At 52.1% G+C, this 19,356-nt stretch overlaps 8 protein-coding genes across 8 annotated transcripts; 5 read left to right on the forward strand and 3 right to left on the reverse strand.

The window, feature by feature from the left end:
• Positions 1 to 731: 731 nt before the first annotated feature.
• PG994_014040 (alpha/beta hydrolase fold-domain-containing protein) lies at positions 732 to 1,817 on the forward strand (the record flags this gene model as incomplete). Its single annotated transcript, XM_066865449.1, has 2 exons — positions 732 to 1,135; positions 1,205 to 1,817. 2 exons carry the CDS (start codon positions 732 to 734, stop codon positions 1,815 to 1,817), a joined length of 1,017 nt encoding a protein of 338 aa, XP_066708578.1.
• A 1,184-nt stretch (positions 1,818 to 3,001) lies between these two features.
• On the forward strand, positions 3,002 to 4,515 carry PG994_014041 (kelch repeat; the record flags this gene model as incomplete). Its single annotated transcript, XM_066865450.1, has 2 exons — positions 3,002 to 3,927; positions 4,014 to 4,515. The coding sequence occupies 2 exons, from the start codon at positions 3,002 to 3,004 to the stop codon at positions 4,513 to 4,515; spliced, it is 1,428 nt and encodes a 475-aa protein (XP_066708579.1).
• A 2,491-nt stretch (positions 4,516 to 7,006) lies between these two features.
• Positions 7,007 to 7,672, reverse strand: PG994_014042 (uncharacterized protein; the record flags this gene model as incomplete). The annotated part of the gene is made up of 1 exon (XM_066865451.1): positions 7,007 to 7,672. The coding sequence occupies one exon, from the start codon at positions 7,670 to 7,672 to the stop codon at positions 7,007 to 7,009; it is 666 nt and encodes a 221-aa protein (XP_066708580.1).
• Positions 7,673 to 8,695: 1,023 nt separating this feature from the next.
• PG994_014043 (SET domain-containing protein) lies at positions 8,696 to 9,940 on the forward strand (the record flags this gene model as incomplete). Its single annotated transcript, XM_066865452.1, has 2 exons — positions 8,696 to 9,621; positions 9,697 to 9,940. 2 exons carry the CDS (start codon positions 8,696 to 8,698, stop codon positions 9,938 to 9,940), a joined length of 1,170 nt encoding a protein of 389 aa, XP_066708581.1.
• An 832-nt stretch (positions 9,941 to 10,772) lies between these two features.
• PG994_014044 (uncharacterized protein) lies at positions 10,773 to 11,363 on the forward strand (the record flags this gene model as incomplete). Its single annotated transcript, XM_066865453.1, has 1 exon — positions 10,773 to 11,363. One exon carries the CDS (start codon positions 10,773 to 10,775, stop codon positions 11,361 to 11,363), a length of 591 nt encoding a protein of 196 aa, XP_066708582.1.
• A 1,540-nt stretch (positions 11,364 to 12,903) lies between these two features.
• PG994_014045 (uncharacterized protein) lies at positions 12,904 to 14,166 on the forward strand (the record flags this gene model as incomplete). Its single annotated transcript, XM_066865454.1, has 2 exons — positions 12,904 to 13,094; positions 13,188 to 14,166. 2 exons carry the CDS (start codon positions 12,904 to 12,906, stop codon positions 14,164 to 14,166), a joined length of 1,170 nt encoding a protein of 389 aa, XP_066708583.1.
• A 240-nt stretch (positions 14,167 to 14,406) lies between these two features.
• Positions 14,407 to 16,209, reverse strand: PG994_014046 (uncharacterized protein; the record flags this gene model as incomplete). Its single annotated transcript, XM_066865455.1, has 1 exon — positions 14,407 to 16,209. One exon carries the CDS (start codon positions 16,207 to 16,209, stop codon positions 14,407 to 14,409), a length of 1,803 nt encoding a protein of 600 aa, XP_066708584.1.
• Positions 16,210 to 18,090: 1,881 nt separating this feature from the next.
• On the reverse strand, positions 18,091 to 18,303 carry PG994_014047 (uncharacterized protein; the record flags this gene model as incomplete). The annotated part of the gene is made up of 1 exon (XM_066865456.1): positions 18,091 to 18,303. The coding sequence occupies one exon, from the start codon at positions 18,301 to 18,303 to the stop codon at positions 18,091 to 18,093; it is 213 nt and encodes a 70-aa protein (XP_066708585.1).
• Between the last annotated feature and the right edge of the window lie 1,053 nt (positions 18,304 to 19,356).

The following is a 19,356-nucleotide window of genomic DNA, read 5'->3' on the forward strand; positions in this document are numbered from 1 at the left end:
CCAGGGAGCAAACGACAGCGGCAGCCAGCGACAAGGTCATGTGCCGCCTTCCGCATGTATGTTACACCCTGCCGACAGATGACGGCTTTGTTGCATTTTGGAAGCTTACTGCTAATACTACGTAGTACCCGTCTTACCATATCTCACTTTAGTCGATTGTGAGCATCTCGTTTCTTCACCGGTATTGACCGGGTTTGGGGGTTGGTGATCTGCATCTTCTCTCATGCCCCGGTCAGAACCCGGTATATCTCAGTGGGTGTCCACCGCGCAATACCCACAATTAGCGGATGCTAGCTAGTCGCTAACTTTGCGGGGTAATGGACGCTTTACTGGTACGGCTGATAAGGATGCGCCTACCAATTCCTTATCTACATTGACAATCACCTAGTCACTACTGTCGTACATAGGAGCCCTCCGAGTGGATGCGTTCCTGTCAAATGCTATTCTCCTTGAATTGTGTGTGAGCCCACCGCTCATGATGATGGGGTCAGAATTGAGAGGGGCGTGTAGCAGGTTATGGCTATCGCACTGCTGCCACCCTGGCTTGTCCGAGGCCGACTTCCGGAGCTCCTAAGTCGGTCCCTATGCCAATTTAGCGCGCAATGGACCAGGTGTCGTCGAAACACGGGCGATCTGAGCGTTGGGCAAAAGCGGCAATGTCACCCGTACTCAGATCTCCTTAGAGCCAAGCAACTCCAAACCTCAACTTCAATCCAATACCTGTTGCAATCATGGCCGAGAAGACACAGCCGCCCTACGCTATTCACGAGTCGGTGCTCGACCGAATAGACCCCGAGTATGCGGACTTCTACAACAAGCACATATTCGACAAGCAGCAGGTTCATCTGCAGCCGATAGAGGCATCTCGAGCGAGTGGCATCCTCATTCCCGGCGCTGGCCCATTGCATCCGGTGGGCAGCACCGCTGATTACGCCATTCCGAGGAAGGAGAGCGAAGGTCCAGATGTTAAAGTGCGATGTTTCACTCCGGAGGGAGAGACGCCGGAAGCTGGCTGGCCCGTGTGCATCTATTTCCACGGAGGAGGTTGGGTCCTAGGCACCATCGACACGGAGAATGTCATTGCAACCCACCTCTGTGCCCGTGCCAAGTGCGTAGTCGTTTCGGTGGACTATAGGTAAGAAACCACCGACTAGACTTATCCGTGGATGAGATGAGACGTATCTAACGATTTTCCCTTTGAAAGGCTCGCACCTGAAGAACCCTTTCCCGCTGCAGTGCATGACTGCTGGGAAGCCGTTCTCTGGGCACTGGGCGAAGGCAAGCAGATTCTCGGCCTGGACACCACAAAACTGGGCACAGGCGGGTCTTCAGCCGGCGCCAACCTCGCCGCAATCATGTGCCAAAGGGCTGCCGATCGAGGCGGTCCCAAGTTCTCCATCCAACTGCTTTCTGTACCGGTCATGGACAACTCGGCCGACGAGACCAACAACGAGTCCTGGAAGCAGAACCAGTTCACCCCGGCTCTCCCGGCCAAGAAGATGCTCTGGTACCGATATCACTATCTCCCCAACAAGGAGGACTGGAAGCATGCCGAGGCGAGTCCTCTCTTCTGGGCGGGCGACTGGTCGAAGCTGCCGCCGGCGTGTTTTGTGCTGGGCGAGCTAGATGTGCTTCGGTCCGAGGGCAAACAGTTCGGCAAGAAGTTGACAGATGCCGGGGTGAAAGCTGATATCAATATCATGAAAGGACAGCCTCACCCCTTCATTGCCATGGATGCTGTGTTGGAAGCCGGGTCCCGCGCAATTACACTGTTCTGCGACGCCCTTCACGACGCTTTCTATGGAAGGACAGGATGAGTTTCGATTTGACCCGTGGAATCGCAGTGCTATGATTTTCAAAGTAGCAAGTCACTAATGGGACCATGTTTTATCATGTCAGCACTAAGCTCAATTGCAATTCCGATTAGCTCTCAAATCGAACGACATTTCGTCAGGGGTGTAGCGTGAACAGAAAGCCTGAAAACCAGATTACAAAATTTCGCACAAATCGAAGGCTTTGATCCGGCCAGCTGGACATGGGTGACGTATCGATCTGGTTACCGCGATTCTCTCAAAAGTCCTAAACAAGTGGCGCCAACCCGTCTTCAATTGCCCATCAAGATCGGCCGCTACACGAGGCGTGCTGCGAGCGGTTGACCGCAATGGGAAAATTACTGTGATCTAATTAAAGGCGATGGCTTGGCGCCATCCTAGCCCAGCGCCCAAGGCCAGCGTAGAATCCGCTTCCCAGTCTGCGCCGCAAATCACAGCCGAGAGATAGCTGAGCTAATGGGCCCCAGTCAGCTTTTTATAGCCGTCAGCACTAAAATAGGCACCCCTAGGCACAAATTTAACCAAAAGCAAATCTGCTAAACGTCCCGTTCCTGCGGGAACCAGACGACTGGCACGACTGGCGACTGACTGTATGGGAAAGAGTCGAGGGGGGTCGTAAATTGCCACCGATGCGCTCTTGGTGCTGACAAACTTCCCTCCGATTCTTTCTTTTCGTGTGTGGTGTTTTTGTCATTCCATCTGTGTGATGATGGTGCATCTTTGGCGTTCGGCGGCGATAGCGTCAAGTCTCCTCGTTGGAGGCGCATGGAGTACGGATTCCTACAGCTCCAAGAACTTCATACGGAGAACGGGTCATTCGCGTAAGTCTGGCAGCGAACCCACAACAACCTGGGCAGTACTGATCGGTTCTTATGGGCACAGTTGCGGTGATTGGAAATAACCTCTACGTCGATGGCGGCGAGGTGGCACAGTATATATCGCCCGGAAAGGCCGAGCAAAAAGCTACTCGACAGTGTATGATGAGGCTTCCTACACCAAGAATCGCGCAAGAAATGGACTTCTAACCGAATCTACCAACAGTCAACGATACCCTCGTGATACCGCTAGACCAAAGTTGGAGCAACAAGACAGTACCTATCAAGGTCATTCCCAAGGATGCGCCCGTATTCGACGACGCCGCACTATGAGTGGACGAGTCGCAAAACGCCATGTACTTGTGGGGAGGTCAAGGCCCATGGGGAAACCTCACCAAGGACAAAGCGCTGTGGGAATTCGAGGCCGGCAGCCAGCAGTGGTCGAAGAAAGTAGCTTCCAATGTAGACGTCTTCATGAACCTCGTGCGCAGCAGCCTGGCGGCGCGCACGACGTGCCGCGGCACCGGCTTCTACCTCGGCGGTTTCGCGTCCGTCTGGACGGACCCGTCGGCCAAGGCGGGCGGCAACGACTTCCCGGTCCCGGGCCTGCTGACCTACGACATGGCAAGCGGCGGCTGGGCCAACCAGTCGACCGACGCCCTCAACACGTACGGCACCATCGTGTCGGGCACGCTCTCGTGCCTGCCGACGTTCGGCACCGACAACAGGGGGCTGATCATGGTCGTGGGCGGCGAGATCGCGCGCCCGGACGACTACGACCCCAAGAAGGACGGGCTCATGTCGCTGAGCAACATCACGTTCTGGGACATGGAGACGGCGACGTGGCACTCGCAGCTGGCCACAGGCGACATCCCATTGCCGCGGAGCCGCGCGTGCGTCGTGGCGGCGGCGGCGCCCGGTGGGGGCTCGTACGAGCTCTTCATGTACGGCGGCTACGACGCCGCGTCCAACAAGTCCATGACCGACGTCTACGTGCTCTCGGTCCCGGGCTTCGTCTGGTTCAAGGCCGACCTCGACACGGGTTCCCCCCGCGTCGGCCAGGCCTGCGCCCTGATGGGCGGCCAGGACAGCCGCCAGATGGTCGTCGTGGGCGGCGCCAACAAGGACCTGCAGTACTTCCCCATGTTCCGGGACCCCGACCCCTGGAGCAACGGCATCAACGTCCTGGACCTGTCGGCTTTGCAGTGGAAATCGCAGTACGATCCCACAACGCCAGCATATGAACCGCCGGCTATGGTGAAGGATTGGTATAACGCAGGGTATGTATATGCATGGTGCCCGATGCACCCAGCGCTTTGCATATTGATGTTCGGACGCCTTTATGCTGACTAACTCGCTTTGACAGAAACCAAGATATGGTTGGGTGGATCTCGAAAGACGTGAAGAACCTGTTCAAGAGCGACAACGGCACATCAAACGCAATCACGTCCGGGTCGAGGTCTCACACCGGCGCCATAATAGGCGGAGCTGTGGGCGGCACCGTGGCCGTCGCCCTGGCCGCTGTGGCCTTCCTACTGCTGCGGCGCCGCCGTTCCCAGAAGAAGTGGGAGGCGGCCCAGCAGCAGAAACCGAGCACCGCTCCCGAGTACGCCCCTTCGTCAACACCGGCGGCCGCCGACAGCAGCAACTACAAGTACCAGCCCTACGCGTCCAGCTCGCCGGGGCTCTACGAGGCACCAGCCGAAGAACCAGCGTCAAACATGGAGCTGCAGCCCCAAGGCTATGGACAGGCTCTTACGACTCCTCCTCAAGACCAGCAGCATCAGCAACAAGCGAAGGCGGGGCCGCAGATTCTCCACAGTAGTCAGCAGCCGGGGAGGCAGTCGCATTTCTATGAGATGCCTTAGGATGTGGATGTGCGCATTTGCTATATTATGTTATCTATATACCCTCAAGCGTTATTACATAGACTATAAGCTAAAGCACCCCCTCACGGGCCACCTCCTTACGGGCCACTTTACTGAGCTACCGTTACCCCTGTAATTAAAGCCATTTCTACGGCTAGAATTGACGTAAATATATTATTTTTCGTTATTTTTAATAATAATACAGTCCTCCGCCTCCGTACTATCATCTTCTATAGCTTCTATAGCGTTACGAGGCCCTCCTAGCATTTCGATATTGCTAGCTTCGTCCTTATATATAACCCTACTTCTTAACCTCCGCTTAGCCCGGCGTATATTAGTTATACGAATAAATTATTATCTCGGTATAATTCTTACTTTTTAACGTATTCTCGTAGTTTTTTTATTAAGTTTAATTTAAAAATAATCGACCTAAGCTTCGAAATACGCGATTTTATTAACGCTTTAATTTAAGGTTTTACTAGCCTTCTTAATAAAGAGTCGTTAAAAGGGTATTTTAAAAGTAAAGTCTATAGTAATTAATTTCTAATTATTATTCCGTAATTCCTAATTATTAAAGGGTGTTTTAATAAGTATTAAAACTAATTTAGCGAGGAAATCGAGTATTAATTCTTTTTTAATTATTTTTAATAGTTTTAAACGTATTTAGGTAACTTTTATATCTTTTAAAATAACTTATTTTAATAATAACGGCTTCGAACGATCTCGCGGATAAATTTTAACCGTTTTTTAAACGTTTTTAATTATAAAAAAAGTTAATATATTAATTTTAACCTAGCGGTATATTTTTAATATATTTATTTTTATAAGTTTTAATTTAAAAACCGTATTTAGGTATTTCTTTAAAATAATTTTTAATTTTCTTTTTAATAAGCCGAAAACTCTTATATTTAAAACCTATATTATATAATTATAATATAATTTATAAAAAATTAGCTATATTTTATTTAAAAAATAAAGCTATAAAAAATTATTATTTATATATAATTTATAATTATTATAAACTAGAACAACTTATTTATTATTATAACGAGACCGTATATAAAAGATAAAGATGTTTTAAATCTAATCTAAAGTTGTAGCATTACTGGTCCACTTTTTAGGCGACGCTTTAAACCGCTAGTTATCTTAAAGATGGCCGTTTTAGTCTAGAAACCACTAGCTTTAAACGTCGGCCCCTTTAGAAATAATTAGCGGCGGGAGGGGTACCCTATTACAGCCTATATACTTTAAGGTAGTAATTTATTCCCTTTTCTCGACGTTTTTTTTAAAGGCTAGATAGCTGGTAGTTTCGGCAATTACTTAGTAGTTACCGCTAACGCCTTAGCCGATACCTATTTCGTCGGTATTATAAAAGCGTTTAAAAGGGATATTAGCTAGCTTCGAGGTATTAAATTTATCGAAAAAGACGTTAATATTTACTATTATAACCTTATTAACCCGGCTATAATTAATTATTTTCGACCTTATAGTTTTAACGGACTCGTTTTTAATTAAAAAACGAGTATACTATTATTATTTTAAAGTATAAGAGGCTTTAAAAACGCTTAATATTTATTAAGCTATAAATTTAAACTTATTTAATATTAATATAAAGCTTAACTTAGCTTAATTAACGGCTTAATATATTAATTCGTTTTTTAAAAGTAGTAATAAAACTTATTAGTTTTTATTAAACTTATTTTTAATAAGTATATTAACGAGACGGCGTTAGATATATAATCGAGGGGTTAATTATTTACGGGCGGATTTATAAATAATTACTCTAAGCTTTACGTCGCGCATAGTAGCTTATACACGCTTTTAAATATTAAACGAAAATATCGTTATAAAGAATAGAAATAAGCGAAAAAAATAAAAGTAATAATAACTTTAAAAGATAAAAAGTAATAATTAAATTAAAGAGTTTTTTAATTAAAATATACGGTGAAAAGACGCGTTCGTGAGGTAAAACGCGATGGCCCGTGACGGGGTGGCCCGTGAGGGGGTGCTTTAGCTTATATATTACCTTTTTATTATAAAAAGATTCTCTTTCTATATGCTTTTTTGGGTATCCCCCGACTATATGGTATCGCTATATGTATTCCTAATGATGACCTGATCTGCTCTTTGTGAGTATTTACTTTCTCGTAGGTTAACCTGGCATTAAATTGGGTTTAAGGGAGAAAGGGAGAGAAAGTGAAAAAGAAGGGAAGGTTTGTATATATATCAGCTGTAAATACGAGCCCTTAGGGTTACAGAACGCCAGACTCTCATAGGGGCGTATTAAGGGGTAAACTCTGTTTACGTTCAGTAGTTCTATCTTGGAAGACTTTCATCTGGTTGAAGAGTATTAAGGATGTGGAAAATACGGCATCTAGGAGAGGCGAACAATGGCTCAGTAATATTCTACAAGCAGAGATGCGCATGTCTATTATGGATAAGTACGACGACTTTAACTGAACCACTGACCCTAGAATATAATTACTAAATATTATACCAATACCGTGCAAAGACCTATGAAACCACCAATCATACACAAAGCCGCCCTCACAGCGTTCATCTTCGCAAAATTGCCCAATAGCTCTCGCACCTCTTCATCCTCAGCCTCGGACGAGCCCAGGGGCGTCTTCTCTTGTGGCCCACTGAGGTCCGTAAACTGGTTCCCCTCACCCTTGCCCGCGATACTATCCTCCGCCGATCTCTGACCCGGCTTGTATTGGCGGGCTCCATCCTTGGCAGCTCGGACGCTCCGCGCGCCCCCCTGCTCCTCGTTCTTCTTGATCAAGGCCATGTTGGTGGGCAGCATGAGACCCGTCACGGGGCCGATGGCGAAGTTGCAGAGCGCGGCCGCCAGATACCCACGCGTCTTGGTCCCCGCGAGCACCCGGGCTAGCACGCCACCGCCCGCCGTCGTGGCTGCGGGAGGGAGGGCGAGGAACGCCAGGGACACGAAGCCGGTCCCCGCCGCGAACGCCGCCATGGGCATGATGTGGGAACCCCGGCTGAACAACCAGCGGACCGAGGGCAACGAGCGCGATGCCCGCTGCGCCTGCAGCATGGGGATGTCGAAGAGGGACATGGTGGCGATGCCGCCGGCGACCATGAGCGACGACGTGATGCTCAGGGCCTGCAGGGCCGTTACAGTGGTGTTACTCATGATAATGAACTGTTGCTTCAGGGTTTGGGGGAAGGAATCTACAAATGAATTCCGAGTTATTTTCAAATCTCATATAACTGGACAATTAATGCCTGGCGGTTCTGATCATATTGCATGTATATATACAGGCAACAAATCTACGGCAATGCTGAATGTCCCGGAGCTTCTCGCAGTTTTCGAGATTGACGAAGCCCGGCAATGAGGTAGCTTCATGGCGGCTTTGACGTCATCGACTTTCGTTAACGTGCTAGAATCTGCGATGGGCGACCTGTCGCTTGACGGCGGCTGTCAAGGAGCCGGGAGTCAGAACAGAATGCGGTGATGTGTAAAGTATGCAACCTTAGTGAAGGAATGCGGCCCAAGTTGGTGTCTTAATCATACTTAATCGAGTGTCCCTTCCTGTTCCCCTCATAGGCCTGAAGGCTCAAATGTAAGTCTAGAATGACAACCGATCAAGAATTGATAAGCTTTGCGCCGGAGTTAACTCCGAGGATACGTCATAGGGCGTAGCACTGGACTTGACACAATTGCCGAATTTGTCCCGGTGAAGACACCTCAAAACTGGCCATGTTACCCAAGTTCAAGGCCAAGGCGTAGATGGCTTTGGAATTTGAAATATTCAGAGCGAGTAAGCTGGTCCTCAGTCGCTGCACGTAACAGAAAAGATACTCGCCGAGATAAGTTTCTGTAGCTACCAACATCCAACATGAATGGCGATCATGTTGAAGAAGGAAATGGCCAGCTGTGGCTGCCGAACCAAGTGGGTCTGTCAACCGTCCACGCACCAAAAACCCCAAACTTCGAATCTATGGCGAATGAATGACTCTCGCGCGTGATGCTTTCCCCCCTGTACAATCAACATCCTTCTGGTTATTCTGCAGGTTCTGGCCAAATCCCGCCAGAAATTAACGACCCGCCTTCAATATGGCGTACATTCGCAATATCCGGTGATCCCGAACAAAGGTCTTATCTCCCCCAACTTTCTCCCATCATCCACAAGGAGCACTCTCGACAGCAGGAGAAATGGCTTCGCAGGATCAGCGCACTGCTGACAAGGTGGACCTTATCGCCGACGACCTGTCGTCTCTCGTGATACACCCAGACGAAGAGCTTGCCACCACGCTGGCCAAGGTTTCCAGGACTCCTTCATCTGGATTTGGTGTTTTCGCTACTCAAGACATCCCCAAAGGGGCCCTGATAGCTGTGGAATCGGCCGTAATCTCTATTCCAGCAGTGCCCGACGAGCAGGCTGCTATCGAGTTTTGCAAAGCTCTGCACCAGATTTCCAAGGCCAACCTGGCTCGGCTGCAAAGTCTCAGTCTCGACCCTCTTGCCTGGAACTCTGTCAGTGGGGATAGCGTTCGCTCGCGGATCTGGCAATGGTGCGAGGACAATCTGGCCAGCAATCAGGGCGGCCAGAGAAAGTCCCACCACGAACTCAGCATCCTTGTCGATCATACCTGTCGATGCTACGGTATCTTTCTCACCAACAACCTGGAAACTGGCAGTAATTCCGGGCGTGGTGTCTATCCCTTCTTCAGTCGAATGAACCACTCCTGTCGGCCCGACATCTACGAGTTCTTCGACACGAAAACTAAGGAGCTGAGCCTTCGTGCCATCCACGACATCAAGGCTGGAGACCAGATTCATTCCACCTACGTGGACCTTCTGCAACCGCGGAAGAAACGTCAAAAGACATTGGAAGCCTGGGGCTTCACCTGCCAGTGTCCGGCTTGCACAAACCAGACTTTTGACGCCCTGGGTGAACGTGCTGTCGAACTGGACGATATGCTAGAAGAGTATCTCTTTTATCACGATGACTTCTCGTCGGATACTGACGACGACCACGAGCCTTTTTTGAAAGGGCCTGACGAGGCGCTAGGAGTCGCACAGGAGCTCATCCAGCTCCTAAAGGACCAAGGCATTTATGGAGAATCCCTATATCACACGTATGTTGACACAGACTCCTTCCGCTGTTGGTTCGTTCATATATCATGAAGCATCGTCACTAACACTCAGCGCAGCTACTGGAGCGCCTCTAAGCTTGGCGTGGAGGTTGATGACTTGCAGCTTGCGCTCGGATATGCCCGCGAAGCACGAGAGATCGAGGTCTGCTGCGTAGGGCCCGATCGCAAACTGTCTGACGACGACACAGTCGAATGGATCAGCTATCTTGAGAGTCAAATCGAGCATGCCAACGAGAACGGTTCGCTCAGTGCCAGATTGGCTCATCAGGAATACGAGGAATACGATCCCTCCTCGCCTTGAAGTGGCCAAGCAACCATAACCGCCATCAATGACCTGTTATTCAGTCAAACGTTGGCAATTGCGCGGTCGAGAAGGCGGTCTACCTCGAACCTAACTTTCACACCATCAACTAGCCGTGGGTCATAGGCACTCCAACAGCAACGCAAGAGCATGGTTAGTTTGCATTTTCCCGTGTATCAAACAACCTGAGAACTCGGGCCGTGTGCAACGCAAGATGAGGGCCTAGGGCATTGACTAGGAGCGCTAAACAGAACGCTACGGCAAGCATTTTATGGGCTAAGCAAAAACAAGGCTGAAGGCACGAATCCGAGGTCCATACATATGTTTTGACATTGTCATAATTATCAAGGCCTTCACGGCTGGGCACCGGCAGGCAGGGTTCCCCAAAGACCCTGAAAACATCCTAGTCACGAGTCAGGAATAGTCGGCCCAGTCAATAAACTGGTTTGCTCCACATATCGAGATCAAGATGAGATCATCCGTAGTAGTATGATTTGCTCAGCGAGTGAGTCAACCATGCGGGTTTAGTACATAGCAGGTAATGAATAACATAAATCAAGTTCCGAATCAACCGGGTGAATGGGTCATGGTAGCATCGAGGTAATGAATGGCAGATCTCAAACCGAGCTTCCGACCATGCCGTAGACATATAAAAAGTCCGTTGCATCGAATACAACAACCACTGTTTCCTTAAATTATCGTAACACTTTCACACTTCTCACGTCGGGCTCGAATTCCAAATCACATATAACTATTACCACCTAGACATAGAGAGATCCGCTCCGGCGTCGTAACAAGAAAGAACCCCCCTGGCCCCCCAGAGAAGTTGACCATGGACTACGGCCGGCGCTCCGACCGCTACGACGACAGTCCTCCGCGGCATAGGCGCCACGCCAGCAACGGCGAACGGCCCACCTATCGTGAAGACTACTACGAACTACCACCCCCTCCGCCCAGAGACGGACACTACTACTACGAAGACTACGAAATGGAGCGGCGGCGCCGCCCGGCCCAGGGCCATCGGCGGCCTTCATACTCCGCGGGACCCGTGTCTCGTGGCCGCCGTAGTACCAGTAGCTACGGCGACGAGCGGGACTTTCATCATCGCCCGCATTCGCACCATCACGAGAAGAGGACGACGACAAAGAGAAGCCATGATCCTCTGGATCTAGACCTGAACTGGAAACAGGCCGCTGAGGCCGCGGCCGGCGCGGCAGCCGTCGAGGCGTGGAGGTCGCGCGGGGACCCGGACAAGATGAAGCGGGTGGCTACGGCGGCGGCGGGGGCCGTGGCCGTGGACCTGGCGCTCGGGCGCGGGGGGCACGATGACAAGAATAAGCGGCACGCGATGGAGAGCGCGATTGGGGGGTTGGTTATTGATCGGATGGTGAATGGGTCTAGTAGTAGTAGTAGTAAGCGGTGATGCATGTGAAACGAGACATGGTTAATGATCTTTGGAGGGAATTGGAGAATGCGTGCATTTGCGATCGTTGGTTTTAGAAGGTCGGCGTTTTATGGAGTATGAAGAGGGGAATAGATACGTGCGAAATGCCATATTGCTATAGTATTATATTTATCAATAAGTTACGATTAGTATAACACAGTGCGACAAGCACCAGGACCGGTGGCGCAGCGGTAGCGCGTCTGATTCCAGTCCAGAAGGTCATCCGTTCAAATCGGGTCCGGTTCAGCTTTTTGCCCCTCCTCCCGGGAGGCATGGCCTCAATCTCATTGCTATCAGTACTCTGCTTTTTTACTTGTCACTTCTATTTCCATAGAATTATTTTCTTGTGCAGCATTGATACTCTTTTACTGTTACGATTTGTGGCAAGCATGACTCCGCCCAACTTTGCGGAGTCCTGACGATGGTCAGCCCCAAAATGCCAAGAAGCAGGGGGGCAGTCGGCTTACTGTATGGCAAGAATGGCATTCCTGCATGAGAACCCTCTGGTCGCAAAGTCGACTCCGAATGGTTCAATCTCAGTTTCAATTATGCTAATCCTGCCGAACGTCGACTCCCATTATCGCCACCGTACCGCACTGTCCGTATGCAACCGAGGGGTTATACTCGTCCTTTATCCGAAAAAAGGGGGGATGTCCGACGTACTTGGTCGAGTAGGCATCGAGTTCCAGCCGCATTTGCCCCCTGCTGCCGCTGTCAATCCCACCACTTAGATTATATATCCACCACCTACTGGTTAGCGCCCGTATGTCTTGCCGCTGCTACCGCGACGGGATCGCAAGTAAGGTCGAATCGTGTGGCACTGAGCGAGTGCTCCCTATTGACGCGCGAGCATTCTAGGAGAGTGACGGTATTCCTCCGATTTCGTGGCGTAAGCAGTCTCGGCAGTGGCCACAGTGAAGTCCGGTACTTCGATATGCGTGCAAGCTTCGCCGGCCGTCGGCGACCAGCCAAGCCACCCGACACATGCCCGCCTAGGAGGCTAGTGTCTAATGCGACTTTGGTGGTTTGGGTGCACTTCCTTCATTGGAGCATCACCCACAGGGGGGACATCGGTTCTTTATCTCCAATCAAGTACAACTGACTGGACATTGCTCTGCTGGCAGTGGATGGCTGATGGAAGCGACACCGAAGCGTTCTGCAATTATTTTTCTTCGTTGGCGAAAAGCAAATGCAGCGGCAGTCCATGCACATACGGGACCGAGACAGGGGTTCCATTGGGGCCGATCGCAACCCTATCTGAGACCCTATCAAGGCATCCCGCCGGCACTGCTCAGATCCATCTATCTCCCTCCCATGCGAACCCCGCAGGAGTTCCATGACATTTGGGAGCTCTTGTGCTACCCAAAAGGGAAATCTAGATCCTGGCAGATCCCCGAGGCCTAGGCAGCTTCAAGCGAGATTCCATGCTTGATCCATAGTTCGTTGGGGGCTATAAAACTCACCATGGCCAGGGTCACCGTCACTTCGCAGGTTGAATTCGACAATTTTTGCCCACAACATGGATCGATCAGAAAAGAAGGCCAGCGTCGGCACCAATGAGGCGGAAATGCGGGCGTCCCCTTCGCAATCGGTCAACACGTCCGAGGAAAACCTCGCCATCCTCCAGACACGCACACGGAGGCTTTTCAACAAATGGCAACTCTTCGCCCTGTCGCTCATGTACATGAGCACCTGGAGTGCCGTGCCAGGGTAAGCCACCACCCAACCAGCCAGTCTCTTCCGAGCGAGACTCGTGACAATGATGGGCGCGATTACTGATTGATATGTGTTCCTTTCTCCCAGCAACATGTACTACGCCATGTACAACGGCGGCCCCGCCGCCTACGTCGCCAGCTACATCATCATCGGCGTGGGCGCGCTGTGCCAGACGGCCTCGTTCGGCGAGCTGGCCTCGATCCAGCCCATCGCGGGCACGCAGTACTACTGGACGTACCACTTCGCGCCCGCGCGCAGCCGGCGCTTCCTCGCCTGGCTGCAAGGGTGGGTCACCTGGACGGGCTACGTCGCGACCTTCGCCAGCAGCCTCAACTTCGGCACCCCCGTGCTCGAGGGCCTCATCCAGCTCAACTACCCGGACTATGTCGTCGAAGGGTGGCGCACCACGCTCATCAGCCTCTGCACGCTGGCCGCAATCACGCTGGTCAACTTGTACGCGTTCCGCGCCGTGCCGTGGTTCGATCTGTTTAGTGGCGTCCTCAATATCCTGCTCTTCGTCGCGTTCATGATCATCTTCCTCGTCATGGCGCCGAAGAACAGCGGCGACATCTTTACGCAGACCAGTGTCTCGTCCGGTTGGCAGAGCTACTACGCGGCCAGCCAGATCGGCTCGCTGTCCAATGTCTGGCTGACCGCGTTCCTCGTCGCGCTGCTGACGCTGCTCAACCTCGGCAGCGAGATGTACATCGCGCTCGGCGCCATCACGTCGCTGTCGACCATGGCCATGTACATGAGCTACGCCGTCGTGTTCGCCGTCGTGCTCTACGCGCGGTCCTCCGCCCCCAAGGGGATCGAGCTGGGGCCATGGAACCTGGGCCGCTGGGGCCGCGCTATCAACGTCGTGGCCCTCGTCTACACCGTCTACGTTATCATTTGGCTGCCGTTCCCGCAGACCACGCCCGTCAACGCTTCGACGATGAACTATAGCGGGCCCGTGCTCGGGGTGGTGCTGGTCCTCACGGTCGCGCTGTGGGTGTTTAGGAGGAACCGCTGGGAGGGACCCAACCGGGCGGTGGTAGACATTGCGCTCAAAGCAGAAGATTGATGATTGTTTATTCGGCTATTAGCAAATACAGATTCTAAATGTATGGTATATACGTTGTGGACTGATATCCTTTCCCCCATTTCAAAGTCAAAAAACTCCATGCCAACCCAATGTCTGTCGTCTCGGTAAAAGAAGCAAGAAAGAACTCCAAATCGATTATATTTCATTTCAGGCCGCCATCGTCCGGTCGTTTTTACTACAAGGGAGGACCAGGAAGTGGTTAGCATCAGGATTCCGCTACTAGAGCATGTTTCTCGGCACCTGCGGCGGTGTTGGATCGGGGACACTGTATCTGTTCGAAGCGTAAGACTCAATAAAATGGGTGTTCCTCCACTCGTCGGGCGACTCCACCATGGTCCGGCCGTCGTCCGACGAGGAGTTGGAGTCGGTCTTGATCGCCGCCAGTGTCCTTACCTTCTGGGAGTGGTGCGCAATGTCCTCCAGAGGTATCCCGACCGTCTCCTTGAGCCCACGGTGCGACTCGGGCGGCGACGCGGACCGTTGGGGGACTTCGGTCATGGGTTCCAGGGATGTCGTCGTCGAGGGGTCTTTGGATAGGTCGGCGTACGTCGCGATCGCCTCGGAGATGCGCCGCGCCAGCTTGGGCAGCAGCAGCGACTGCCCGTGATCCCGGTCCGGCAGGTACATGAGCTCGATGTCGCCGCGGCCCGTCCACGACCTCCACGTCTTGGCCATCTCCTGCTGGTCCCAGTACGACGTCTGGTCCACCCGGCCGTAGTGCACGTAGCTCGCCACGGCCGGCCCGTCCAGCACGCAGTCGCGGCCCGCGACCACGGCCGTCGTCCGCCGCCCCGCGAAGTCCTCCCGGAACAGGATGTGCTCCGGCCAGTGGAAGCGCCGGCACACCAGGTGCGCGATCATGGGGTCCTTGCCGGCCCCGAAGTCGATCTCGATCTCGGGCGTGGTGACGCCCTTGCGCCGCGTGATGTTGTAGGCCACGTTGGGCAGGTGCAGTAGGATGGCGACGGGGTCGCAAAGGATCATGGAGTTGATCTTGGGGGCCACCTCGGGGTGGTCCAGCAGGGGCCGCGCCATGAAGGTGCCGTACGAGTGGCCCACAAGCACGAAGTCGTCGATCTTGTGCTGGCGCAGGATCTGTGCGACGGCGCGCGCGAACACCTGGGGCGGCTTGCCCTCAGGGCAGATGCGGTTCGCGGCGGGCATGACCTCGATGGCGATGATGCCGATGTCGGCCGGGATCGACGGCAGCCAGGTCGTGTACGTCGCTACGCCGATGCCGATGCCGTGGCAGAAGAGCACGGGCCGGTGCGTCTTGGACCGGTGGGGCCGGTAGTAGTAGCTGAAGTCTTTGGACGCCGACGCGTGGGGCGCCAGCAGCGTCATTGGCCGGAACGGGAAGATGGAGAAGAAGGTCCGGCGCGGCTGCCGGTAGAACGTGAACCCCTTGACCGCGAGGAAGGCCCAGCAAGCAATCTCGGTAAAGCTCATAAAGAAGTACCAGAGCAGCGGGCGGTGGTACATCTCGACCGGGTCCAGGTTGAGCCGCATCGGCTTCCCATCGGCCCTACCGCGGGGCAGGTCGAGCCCGGCCTGCTCCTGGGCTTCGTCGACGTACTCGTCGAGCTCGTCCCACTCCTCGCGGCTCAGGTCCTTGTCCTCCTTGGCGAACAGCGCCCAGGCCATCCAGTCCTTGATGTTGTCACGGTAGATCTGGTCGATGTGGGCCTGGCAGAACCACTTGCGTACGAAGAGCCGCACGTCGGGCACGGTCTGCAGGGCGTTGGCGATGAGCTTCTTTCGCTGCGCCCGTGTCATCGGCGTCATGGGCAGGCCCGGCCGCTGTAGGCGCGCCTTAAAGGGCAGGAACCACAGCAGATACCACAGGATCTCGACCAGCCCATAGGCTTCGATCACGATCGAGACGGGGTGCACGATCCCCGCCCGCCCGAAGGCGAAGGCGATGGCGAAGAAGTAGACCAAGCAGTACAGGCCGATATAGTTGACGAAGTACTTCATGCCCACCACGGCCGCGTAGGTATATGGATTGTGGTCGAGAAGCATCCTGTGAATGTTATCTATCACGAGAGAAACCCGACAATAATGTAAAGAGGCTCTTGTCAAACCAACCAAGATACTTCAAATGTTTGGGGAATGCCGCGGCGGAAGGGTGTAGCATGGTTTTAATGGCTCGCTGTACTAATAGCAATGGCAGAGCACTTGAACACTCTGACAGTTTGACAGAAGCATTTGGGACGACCCTTCGCGAACGAAATGGGTCGCGTGCACAGATGAAAGGGTCCAACCTAATTGACCTTGGGGGGAACACAGGCTAGACCACATGCTGTGTGGTGTCGCCGTGTCGGCAAGCCAGAAATAGGGAGAACGAAATAAACAAACTTTAAGGATATGGAATATTTTTGACACATCTTGGCCCCCTAGGCCTGGGGTCTGATCGCGGGATGGGATGTGCCTCGGCTCCGCGTCGTATTTGAATCGGGCTCGCACAGCCACCCGGAAACCGTTGTTGGGGATCCGAGGAGTCACCAAGCTGCCTGGGAGTATTGGTGGGACTCGGTGTGGGGGAGATCGACCTCGGGGTCGTTTTTCCAATTGCCAAAGTCTTCTTGTCAAGCCCGCATGCGAGCTATGATCGTCGCTTGCCCATTTCTTGGTACGTCGTTAGGAAAGAAGAGAGAGGTCAGGGACTTTGGGCCAAAGGTGAAGGGACCTGGTACGGACATTGTACTGTCGCTGGAGTATGGTTACCTACCTCAGCAGCGGGCGGTACCACAAGTAACACGGACAGTGTTGCCAACTTGCCACACTTTCTGGACAAGTCGCATGCGCATATCGGGCGAAAAGGAAACATGGCATTGCTGCAACGGGGAAAAGACCGCATGCGGCCTAGTCCGGCTCGGACTTTTCCTTCTACTACCTGCTCGTCAAGGCTTAGACTTTCCCCCGCGGTGGGAGATAAGATAAAAGTGACAGCTGCGACTACGTCACATCGGCACAGAGTCCGTTGTCAATCGTTGTGAAATGCGGAAAGAAATTGATACGAGTACGTCCAGTACCGCCTTGTCGGCCCCCGACTGTTTCAAAAACAATCAATGAATGTGGTAAGTGGGGGTTTAGTGCCCTCGGGGACAGCCAGGGAAGGAAAAAGCTGGATGCCTGAGACTTGACACGAAACACAAAACGCTTCTACGGCAGCCGGTAATTAGGATGGTCAACATTTCGTCTGATTTTTCTTACAGCAAGTAAGTAACCTACTGTACAGTGTACTTAGCCTCGAGCGCAAGAAGCTCCGACAATGCCCTTGATGGAGAAAGTGCTGCGTTTCGTACGATATTTCTCGTAGTAATCGATACGCTGAATTATCTCTGAAACATACAATACGGCGTCATCTGATGGGAGCAGTGCTTTCGCCTATTAAGGGGATACGAGAGACGAATGTTGTCCCCTTTTGTCACATCCGTTCCTATTACGCAGCTGTTTCTAGTTTGTCACTGCTGTATCAACTACTACATCTTAGGTAGCAGCCGCGACGGCTACAAGAGGTTATCCTCTTCTCCACCACGATTGATGATAGGGGTAGTCTGGAGATTGCCACTTCACACACCTGGCAGTGCCTTCCAATACCAAGCTCCGGGCGATATCAGATCGCAGGTTACTAGCCATCATCGTCATCGCCATTATCTTTAACCGATGGGCGTGCATTTTACGAGTTGGCCTGGCGATTTGACTGTTAGGAAGACTTGCCCAGAGCAAACTGCTGAGGAACGTATAAGGATGCAGGAGGGGGGAGCGATCTTGGATGTGCCAACGGAGCTTGGGCGGCTGCTGAAACAAGTCCAGATGGTGATGAGCTTGTCGGCGCGGTACCTAATCTCAGGACTCTATCCAGATCTCGAGTGTTCCATGAGGGTCCTGTCATTATTGTTACCAATGTATACGTCCCAAAAATAGGCACCGGAGCCCAGGGCGCAGGGCGTCACCGGTTCCTCGGGAGTATGGACGGTCCTCGCGAATCATGTCATCGACGGCCTCTGTAAGTACATCGTTGCTGTTCATCGGGAAGACGCTGCAGTCCCCTTTCGTGTACATCGCGTCGGCCTCGGTTTTCGTCACGACCTCGTTGATGGGCAGTGCCATGGTCTGGGAACAACATCTTGCCCGAGCTGGCTGCTGTTCCGCAAAAATGCATCGCAGCTGGGACCAGAAGGTGGAAAAGTGAATGCCAATGGTGCTGATAGTACTCGAACACATCTCAGTTCATATACGGCATTCAGTGGACCATGGCTGGATAAGGGTAAGTTGATCACGTTTCGACGATGGAAGAACATGACGAACCTGGAATCCCTGCGCGGTGCGCCTAAAGCGCATGTTGTAATTCGGATATATAGTCCGAGATCTTCTGCTAAAGATATTCCTCTTTAATATAATTACAAAGGATTAGTTACTAAGCGCACGATCTTCCCAATGGTAGCCATTTTGATTTCGAGGACCAAGAGGTAGGCGTGTAACTTTTGCATGCTCCTTGCTGGCGTATCACACCCGTTGAGGACAGAAAACCACTGAACGCAGTGTTCTACGTAAAGATTGAATTGTTAAATAAGGGTGTCGATTGACACATGAATTTGCGGCAAACCAATCAACCTAATGAAGACATTTCAAATAATTGAAGCTAGGAGCCTGGCAGCCAGACTTAAAAATGAGGAAGGTTTTAGAAGCTACAGCTGTAAAACAAGTGTTCTTCAGTGCTCTTCAGTGGGGGGATTCTACCAGCACCCTTCTAACAAACTTTACACGCGCCCAACTGATGACACTGGAACCCACTGCTAACTCCTACCTAAGTACAAAAGCCCAAGACCCAAGACGCTGCATTTCACGTCTTCTTTTTCTGCATCCACAGTCCAATCTACACATCCCTACATCTTTCCCTCCTCCAAACAGGCGTCGGCAATGACGGTGAAACTGAGCCGATTCATTTGCATGGTATGGCAAATGACTGACAACATTTCCCACACAAATTACTGGCAGTGACGATTAATCTTTGGAACTCGGAGCCCCATTTGCACCAAACCACATACCACCATATTCGATTGAGTCTTCCTGTGTGCAAATGGAAAACTCTCTTCACCAATGACGGCGACGTCAAAGGTGCTGCAACTTGGGATTTGATGCCGGCTCACCTGATTGCAGATG

Source organism: Apiospora phragmitis (assembly GCF_038363925.1).
Source record: "Apiospora phragmitis strain CBS 135458 chromosome Unknown utg000013l:1.0-2965645.0:1.0-2969333.0, whole genome shotgun sequence".
NCBI lineage: Eukaryota > Fungi > Ascomycota > Sordariomycetes > Amphisphaeriales > Apiosporaceae > Apiospora > Apiospora phragmitis.